This window comes from Neophocaena asiaeorientalis, unplaced genomic scaffold, assembly GCF_003031525.2.
Source record: "Neophocaena asiaeorientalis asiaeorientalis breed wild unplaced genomic scaffold, Neophocaena_asiaeorientalis_V1.1 scaffold177, whole genome shotgun sequence".
Lineage (NCBI taxonomy): Eukaryota > Metazoa > Chordata > Mammalia > Artiodactyla > Phocoenidae > Neophocaena > Neophocaena asiaeorientalis.
Window position 1 is genome coordinate 23237356 of NW_020172779.1, and position 8651 is coordinate 23246006.

At 62.3% G+C, this 8651-nt stretch overlaps 2 protein-coding genes across 12 annotated transcripts in view; one reads left to right on the forward strand and one right to left on the reverse strand.

Annotated features, from left to right (window-relative positions):
* Positions 1–8625, forward strand: part of ADCK5 (aarF domain containing kinase 5) — a 16580-nt gene extending 7955 nt beyond the window's left edge. The window contains exons 1-15 of one of the 11 annotated variants that reach the window (XM_024741100.1): positions 666–802; positions 1773–1914; positions 2039–3017; positions 3202–3300; positions 5994–6069; positions 6169–6364; positions 6454–6786; positions 6864–6995; positions 7064–7147; positions 7231–7312; positions 7390–7468; positions 7554–7645; positions 7707–7959; positions 8052–8168; positions 8253–8625. In XM_024741100.1, the coding sequence (XP_024596868.1) occupies positions 6044–6069; positions 6169–6364; positions 6454–6786; positions 6864–6995; positions 7064–7147; positions 7231–7312; positions 7390–7468; positions 7554–7645; positions 7707–7959; positions 8052–8168; positions 8253–8358 (1500 nt within the window). In that variant the 5' untranslated portion in view covers positions 666–802; positions 1773–1914; positions 2039–3017; positions 3202–3300; positions 5994–6043 and the 3' untranslated portion in view covers positions 8359–8625. Of the gene's footprint in view, positions 1–61; positions 169–652; positions 803–1772; positions 1915–2038; positions 3301–5993; positions 6070–6163; positions 6365–6453; positions 6787–6863; positions 6996–7063; positions 7148–7230; positions 7313–7389; positions 7469–7553; positions 7960–8051; positions 8169–8252 lie in introns of those variants that run through there. The other 10 variants (XM_024741101.1, XM_024741097.1, XM_024741105.1 and 7 more) reach the window with 10 other exon arrangements.
* Positions 8576–8651, reverse strand: part of CPSF1 (cleavage and polyadenylation specific factor 1) — a 14420-nt gene continuing 14344 nt past the window's right edge. The window contains 1 exon segment of the mRNA XM_024741036.1: positions 8576–8623. Within this exon segment, the coding sequence (XP_024596804.1) occupies positions 8576–8623 (48 nt within the window).

Sequence of the window (8651 nt, forward strand, 5' to 3'; positions counted from 1 at the left end):
CTGTGTAAGGCCGGGGGGGCATGTTCCTGCACCAACCCTGTGCCCTCTGCTCACTTCGCAGTCCCAGCTCTGCCACTTCCACTCGGCCCTGCTGCAGGGCAGGCTGAAGCCCTGGCCATCCCCCACCGCCTTCTTCAGGAGAAACCTCGGGGCACCGCCTGCAAGGTGGTGAGTTGGCCACGGGCGCCCTCCAGGGCATGTGCCCCTCATCAGGAGAGGCGACCTCCGCTGGGGGGCCGTGCCTTCTCTACGCCACCCGCAAGACGGGATGCACCTGCTCCCACGTGCAGTGCGCTGGCCACCCCACCGCCAGGGTCCTGGCCTGGGCCTCGGCCAGAGCTGTGGGCTCAGAGAGTGGGGGAGGGCGGGCCAGAGCGAGAGCGGGAGCAAGGGGTCGGAGGGCCGAGTGGGCAGCGGGCAGGATGGAGCCCGCTTGGAGCCCTGGGGTCTGGGGGGCTGTGGGGCTCAGGCGAGGTGACTCGGACCCGGAGGTCAGAGAGCACTGTGGTGACCACACAGGCGTCCGGAGTCGGTGCTGCCTGCCGAGGTCCTGGTGAGGCTGCAGCGGCTATGGGCTGGGCCCGGAGAGCCAAGGCCGGAGGGGCCGGGGCGGACGGGAAGTAACCCAGGCTGTGCGCCTGTCGTCTTCCAGGCCCTCGAGACCGCAGCCCCTGTGGAAGAAGGCACTCTCCGCCACGGTGCTGGGGGTGCCCCTGCTCCTCGGGGCGAGGTACCTCATGGCTGAGCCACAGGAGAGGAGGCGGATGCGGCTCGTGGTGGACGGCATCGGGCGCTTCAGCAGGTAGGGGGCCGGCAAGGTGGCGGCTTCTCCCCACTGCGTCCCATCCTCAGGCGTGCGGGGCCTTGTGCGGGGGCTGGGAGGGGCAGCAGGGTTTTGCTGGGAACTCTGAAGCTGCCTTCCAGGGATCTCTTGTGCTGCCCGGTGGGGCAGCCGAGCGCTGCGGGGCCCACGCCATCCACGCTGGGCACGGCCTCCGCAGACCCCACCTCAGGCCTCCGCCTCCTCTCCCTTCGGGCTGCCCACCACTCCCAAGGAGAGTTGGCATATCCAGACGGAGAGTTTGGGGCTCACGGGGGTGGGGGCTCACAGGGGAGGACTGCCTCTCGCCTCCACTCCCAGTGTCCTGGACTAGTGACGGGCCTTGCTGGTCATTGGCGTCCAGGGCGCCTTAAGCAGAAGGGTCTCTCATACTCCTGTATCTCCCGGGGCAGGATTCTGGGGGTGTGGGGCGGTCTTCCCATTGGAGCAGCTTGGGCAGGCATTCCTGCTCCAGTCAGATCCAGGAATTCCTACAGCCACAGGGTCTTGAGAGCTAGTTCTTGGCACTGAGTGAAACTTCAGCTTACCCAAACCCATGGTTGGACTGGGGGTGCACGATTGCCTGGGGAGAGGGCTCACATGAGACCTTGGTTGAGGAGGGCCACTGCATGTGTCCTGCTCTGCCAGCTCTGAGCTCCTGCTGCCCTCTGGGAGCCTGGGTCGGTTTCCCAGGGCAGGCTCGGCATGCCAAGGACTTGGGGCACTTGGCCGAAGCTTTGCTGAAATTTACCCCACTGGCAGCCGTAGGTGGGCAGATGGCCAAACGCTTTACCTCATTCCATCTTCGGGATGAAACAAGGCCTTCTGTCTTCAGCTCGCTGGCAGCGGCTGTACCCACGCCGTCTTCCAGGGTGGTGGTTTGATGGGTTTGCCTGGAGCTCCCAGTTGCCCTCCTGGGCAGGTTCTAGGCAGTGGCCTCTGTGTCCTGCAGGGTTTCCCAGTCTCCACAGCCTAGAGATTGATGAGGGCAGAGCCTGGGGTTGGCTCTCCTGTGGCTTTCCACCATGAGGGACCGCACAGGACCGGTGGGGACTGTCCCCAAGCAGCCTGGTTCTGAAGATCACACTGAGCAGGTCTGGGCCATCTCACCTTCTGCTGCTGCGTATGCGCTGCTGTTTCCCAGCATTAGATACCCCGTGGCAGACTCGGTATACCCCTGCCTTCTCCACTTCCCTCCTGAAAAGGGTATTTTCACAGCTTGCTTTCAGAGGCTGAGCTAGAGCTATTTTCCCAACAATCTGTGCGGTCTCGTCAGCTCTCAGCCCTAACAGTTGCCAGGACAGGCAGGCCTGATGGAGCACCCCTGGCTGGGCGCAGGGTGACCACGGGGCCTCTGGAGACCTCGGGGCCTCTGGAGACCTCGGGGCCCACAGCGCGTCCTGGGTAACAGGGCAACGTACGTGCAGGAGCCCAAGGAAGGAGCGTGGGTGGTGAGTAATTCAGGACCAGCTCGCCCAAGGGCAGCGGGGCTCATCCTGTTGTGGGAGGGGAGACCAGAATGTACCACACACGCCCAGGCTCACTCACAGGGGCTGGGGTGGTGGAGGGTGGCATCGGGGTCCATTTCTGCCCCCACCCCTTACTTAATTTTAACTTTTAAAAATCCTGTGGGCTTTTTGTGGACACAATTTCAAATGTCCAAAGAAGTTGGACTGATAACATAAAAGAACTCTTTTCTTTTTGAAACATTGACAAATAAGTTGTCAACATGCCCCATTACTCCTGAAACCTTGAGTTATTTCCTAAACAAGGACATTCTCCTCCACAGCCACAATCGGGAAACTGACACATTGTGACCCTCTAACCCTCAGACCCTGTGTTACCAGGTGCCCCAGTAACAACCTTTTCAGCCCCAGGACCCCACCTGGGCCCATGTCAGTCTCCAGTCTGGAAGAGTCCTAATTGTCTCCTCAGCTCTCATGGCTAAACTCGAGGTCAGGGCATGGCCCCCCAGACCCCCACTTGCCCAGGGCGTCTGACACCAGCTGCAGGTTCCAGCGTCCCCATGGGTTCCCTCACCTCAAACCACTGGCTACAAATTGGGGGGTCCCCACAGACTCCCTCAGTTTTGATAGTTTCCTAGGACAACTCAGGAGATACTGTACTTATATTATGGTGTTATCTTAGCAGAGAGATAAAGTTGGAATCAGCAAAAGGAAGAGATGCCCAGGGTGAGGTGAGGTCTGGGAGGGTCCTAGCCTCAGAACTTCATGTCCTCCGACACATCCCCCGCCTCTCATCCCCCTCTGACAGTACACGTGGGTCACCCCCAAGCTTTGGTGTCCAGAGTTTCATCTCATAGCCCTGATTGATTGAAGACCCTGAACTCTAATCCCGCGGTTGTCCTTTCTGGCTGGCAGAGCCCCTCCCTGGTGTGAACCGTCAAGGCTGTTATGCGGCTCCGATGCTGCCGTCACTCAGGAAATCTCATGGGTTTAGAGGCACCTCCCAGGAGCTGGGTAACGTTAATCCTTCGTCACATGATGACCTTGACATGTTTGTGGGCACATAGGCCATAATATTGTACAACAGGGGTCAGCAGACTCTGGCCCTGTGCCAAATACAAGGGTCGGAGGTGCTGCCTGTTCTATAAATAGAGCTCCTTGGAGCGGCAGCCACGCCCCCCTCACCCTCCTGAGGCTGCCCCTAAGACCCAAAGTACTTATTGTCTAACGTTTTCAAGAAAAATTTTGCCGAGCCCTGATGTGGGTGTGTCTGATGTTTACTCCCAGTTTGTCCCATTGTTTCGCTCTTCGCTTCCCTTGTCCTTTGATGTGGGTGCCTGTGCCCCTTGCCCCTCCGTCGCTAGCTTAGCGTCCCCAGTACTTCTCGGGTGAACTCATTCCTACCTCTCAGCCGTCCCATCCACACTGAGGGCTTGTGTTCCACCATAAGGGATGCTTGCGTCAGCCTGGACGGGGACATTTTACTCCGAGGGCTGCTGTCACTCAGCATCAGTGCTGTGTAGTTGCTGAGACTGGGTTGGGCTCCTAGGAGCCCCTCCGCCTGGCTTTTAGGGCCCTTCTCTCACTTTTTTTATTTTAAATATTTATTTATTTATTTAGGCTGCACCGGGTCTTAGTTGCAGCACACAGGATCTTTAGTTGCAGCACGCAGACTCTTAGCTGTGGCATGCGTGCAGGATCTAGTTCCCTGACCAGGGATGGAACCCGGGCCCCCCGCATTGGGAGCACGGAGTCTTAACCGCTGCAGCACCAGGGAAGTCCCCCTCACCCTTCTCTCTTTAAAAAAAAAAAAAATGTATTTGTTTATTTTTGGCTGTGTTGGGTCTTCGTTGCTGTGCGCGGGCTTTTCTATAGTTGCGGCAAGCAGGGGCTACTCTTCATTGCGCTGTGCGGGCTTCTCATTGCGGTGGCTTCTCTTGTTGTGGAGCATGGGCTCTAGGCACGTGGGTTCAGTAGTTGCAGCATGCAGGCTCAGTAGTTGTGGCTCGCGGGCTCTAGAGCGCAGGCTCAGTAGTTGTGGCGCACGGGCTTAGTCGCTCTGCGGCATGTGGGATCTTCCCAGACCAGGGCTCAAACCTGTGTCCCCTGCATTGGCAGGCAGATTCTTAACCGCTGAGCCACCAGGGAAGCCCCTGACCCTTCTCTTTTAATCTCCAGCATCTGACTGTAAATTGTTTCAAACGTACAGCAGAGCTGGTGAGTCTGGCGTTTATCGATAGCATCTCGGAACCCTTCCAATGCCCTGCGTCCTTTGAGCATTTTACTCCAGCTGGCAGCACAGTCACTCCAGGCTCAGCCTTGGAAGCAGCCAGTCTCCCGATGGTTCTTCGGGATGGAGCAGGGGCTCGGGGGCCACGGTGAGGATGCCGGTGTGCTCGCCACTCTGGGCTGTCTGCCCCAGAGTCCTCCATGGACAAGGGCTGCGGGTGTGCGCGCGTGTGTGGCTGTGAGCACACACGCCCAGGGCTATATGTTTGCTTCTGTGGCCAGCCATTGACGGCAAACCCGCTCTTCCATTTCCCACACGGGTCATTCTGGTTTTCTCCCTTTCTGTGTCTGTAACTCCTTCTCCAACTGGGAGAAGCCCGGCTCCCCTTGTCCCTAATTTACTGACCTATTAGCTAGGCCACCCCGAGTATAGCCATCACCCCGCTGCCGTCACCTGCACCCCTACCCTCACTCCTGTGCAGACCTTGCATTAGCTTTTGGACGAATTATTCAGGAAGGAGGGCAGCTCCTCTTTGGGTCTTGGGGTGCTCAGAGAAATCCTGTCTCCTTGCTTACCCTGCCTCACACAGACAGCCCTGTTTGCTTCCTGTGTCAGGCTGGGGTGGGTGGGACAGACCCGGTTCATGGCACTCAGTCTGGGCTGACCTCATTGCTCTAAGACACCGGTCTCTACAGCTGCTGGGAGGGCAGGGAGCCTGTGCAGGATCTGGCAGCCTCTTCCTTCCCACCTTTTCATCCTGGCCCCTCGTGGCGGAGGGGCTGGAACAGGATATGCTGGGGCGGGCGGAGGCTTGGCCTGCACCGGGGCCCCGAGAAGCAGGAGCCCCACACCCTGCTCGTGACGGTTTGAGGGGCTGGGGTCTGCGGCACTGGAGGCCTGGATTCTGATCCTGGATCCTCCCCTCTCCAGACCCAGGGCCGCCTTGTCCGTAGCCTGGGGCGTGGGAGTGAGCGAGGACCCCTGCCCACACCAGAAGGCCTGGGCCTGTGGGACTTCCCAGGGCCGTGCCCTCAGCCGGGAGAGCAGGCCCCAGCTCTGGGGTTTGAGCCCCAGGGGCTCCTGTCCACTCCAGTCGGAGTGCAGAGGAGACAGGACCAGTGATGCAGGGGGGCCTGAGCGAGGGCATGTCCACAGACGGAGCAGCCATTGCAGCTGTGCTAGCTCGTGGATGGATTTTCTTGTGTAACAAGTGTTGTCAAAGGATGAAAAGAGCACGCCCGCTTGTTAGGGCCCGAGGCCCCCGTTCCCGTCCCAGGCACCCCTGGGTGCACGTTCAGGGGCTGACGGGTGGTGTGGATGCAGGATGCCCAGTCCACAGCCCAGCGGCTGAGACTGACCTGCTAGCCACGCAGTCCCGAGAGCCCAGCAGCCCCGCCAGGTGCTCACAGCGGTCCGGGGTGCTGGCGGGGATCTGAGGCGAGTGCCCGCTGGGGCTGAGGGCAGCCTGTGCCCACAGGTCTTTGAGGGTCGGCCTGCAGATCTCCCTGGACTACTGGTGGTGCGCAAATGTCGTCCTGCGAGGGGTGGAGGAGGTTTGTTCCTGCGCCCTGGCCTGCGGCCTGCGGGGATGGGGGTGCCCAGGTGGAGGTGCCCGCCCCCATCCCTTCCCTCTATACCTGTGGTCAGAACAGCCCGGGGTACTTGGAGGTGATGTCTGCATGTCACCAGCGGGCGGCTGACGCCCTGGTGGCTGGGGCCATCAGCAACGGGGGCCTCTACGTGAAGCTGGGCCAGGGGCTGTGCTCCTTCAACCACCTGCTGCCCCCCGAGTACATCAAGACACTGCGGGTGCTGGAGGACAGGGCTCTCACGCGGGGCTTCCGGGAGGTGAGCCCTTCTCGCGGGACCGTGGAGGCAGGAAGCGGCCGCAGGCTGCTCCGAGCCACGCCCCCCACCCCACCCCGCTGTCCTGCCAGGTGGACGAGCTGTTCCTCGAAGACTTCCGGGCCCCGCCCCACGAGCTCTTCCAGGAGTTTGACTACCAGCCCATCGCGGCGGCGAGCCTGGCCCAGGTGCACCGCGCCAGGCTGCACGACGGCACCGTGGTGGCCGTGAAGGTACGCGGGGCCCCCGCGGGGCGCCGCGGGGGGCACCCGGGCGCCGGTGGCCAGTCCTCCCTTCAGCCTCCCGTGCAGGTGCAGTACATCGACCTGCGGGACCGCTTCGACGGCGACATCCACACCCTGGAGCTCCTGCTGCAGCTCGTGGAGCTCATGCACCCCAGCTTCGGCTTCAGCTGGGTCCTCCAGGTAACCGTGGGGGCCCGAGGGGGCCGGGGGTGGGCCGCCTCCTGACCTGGACCTCCAGCCGCCCCTGTGGCCCCCAGGACCTGAAGGGGACCCTGGCCCAGGAGCTGGACTTTGAGAACGAGGGCCGCAATGCCGAGCGCTGTGCACGGGAGCTGCAGCACTTCCGCTATGTCGTGGTGCCACGCGTGCACTGGGACGTGTCCAGCAAGGTGGGCTGGGTCCCCTCCTGGGCGGGGATGTGCAGGCCTGCTGACCTGAGACACCTGTCCTCTCCCAGCGCGTGCTGACGGCGGAGTTCTGTGAGGGCTGCAAGGTCAACGACGTGGAGGCCATCAAGACCATGGGGCTGGCAGTGCGGGATGTGAGTGCTGCGGGCCCGGGGCGGGGGAGGGTGCGTGCGCTGTGGGCCCAGAAATGATGGCCTGCGGCCTGTCCTGTCCCCAGGTCGCAGAGAAACTGATCCAGGCCTTTGCCGAGCAGATATTTTACACAGGCTTCGTCCACTCCGACCCCCACCCTGGCAATGGTAGGCAGAGGCCGCAGGGGGTGGGAGTCGGGTCTGGGGTCGGGGTGCGGCGGTGAGACGGCGTGCCCTGTCCCTAGTCCTGGTGCGGAAAGGCCCCGATGGTAAGGGACAGCTGGTGCTGCTGGACCACGGGCTGTACCAGTTCCTGGATGAGAAGTAAGCTGGGGGTGCGGGGGCTGGGTGGGCACACCCCGCCCTGCAGGCCGGCCTCCCCCCCCCCGCTCATTGCTGGGCCCCCCAGGGATCGGTCAGCCCTGTGCCAGCTGTGGCGGGCCGTCATTCTGAGGGACGAGGCTGCCATGAAGGCGCACGCGGCTGAGCTCGGGGTGCAAGGTGAGGCCGGGGTGGGTGTGAGGCGGGGAGGGGGGCACAGCCCTGGCTCAGGCCCCCCCAGACTACTTCCTGTTCTCCGAGGTGCTCATGCAGCGGCCTGTGCGCCTGGGGCAGCTGTGGCGCTCACACCTGCTGAGCCGCGAGGAGGCGGCCTACATGCAGGACATGGCGCGGGAGCACTTCGAGGAGGTCATGGCCGTGCTCAAGGCCCTGCCGCGGTCCATGCTGCTCGTGCTACGCAACCTCAACACCGTGCGCGCCATCAACACCGCCCTGGGCGCCCCAGTGGACCGCTACTTCCTCATGGCCAAGAGGTGCCCGCCCCCACCCCGCGCGTGCGCACAGGAGGGGGGGGCGGAGCCAGGAGGCGGGGTTGACGGCCTGTTGGTCGGTGGTCTCTGTGCAGCGCGGTCCGGGGCTGGAGCCGCCTGGCGGGCGCCCCGTGCCAGAACACCTATGGTGCCAGCCTCCTGCGCCACATCAGGGTCATCTGGGAGTCGTTAAAGTTTGAAGTGGCCCTGAGGTGAGCAGGCGCGCGGGGTCCGAAGGGCGGGTAGCCAGGGCCCACCCCCCACCAACCTGCGACCCCTGGATTCCCCCACCCCAGGCTGGAGACCCTGTCGATGCGGATCACTGCCCTCCTGGTCCGAGTCCTGGTCCACCTGGGCCTCATGCCCAAGACCAAGGGGCTGTACGAGTACCTGGAGATCTAGGGAGCCCCGGCAGGAGGACTACAGAGCTCGTCCCACCGCAGGCTGAGGGGCCGGCCAGGGCCAAGGCACAGACGCCTAAGAAAGGCCTGGGGGCGCTGGAGTGACTGTGGCCTGGAGCTGGGCCTGCAATGACCACATGCTCTTCTCAAATCAAACAAACGTTTTTCTTTGTGTTTTGTACAAAAGCGGGGTGGGGCAAGTGGCAGTGTCCAGGGGTCTAGAAGTGGGCAGTGACTCGGTCCGTCTCCAACAGGTCGTCCAGGATCTGTGGGGAAAGAGGTGGGTGAGGGCAG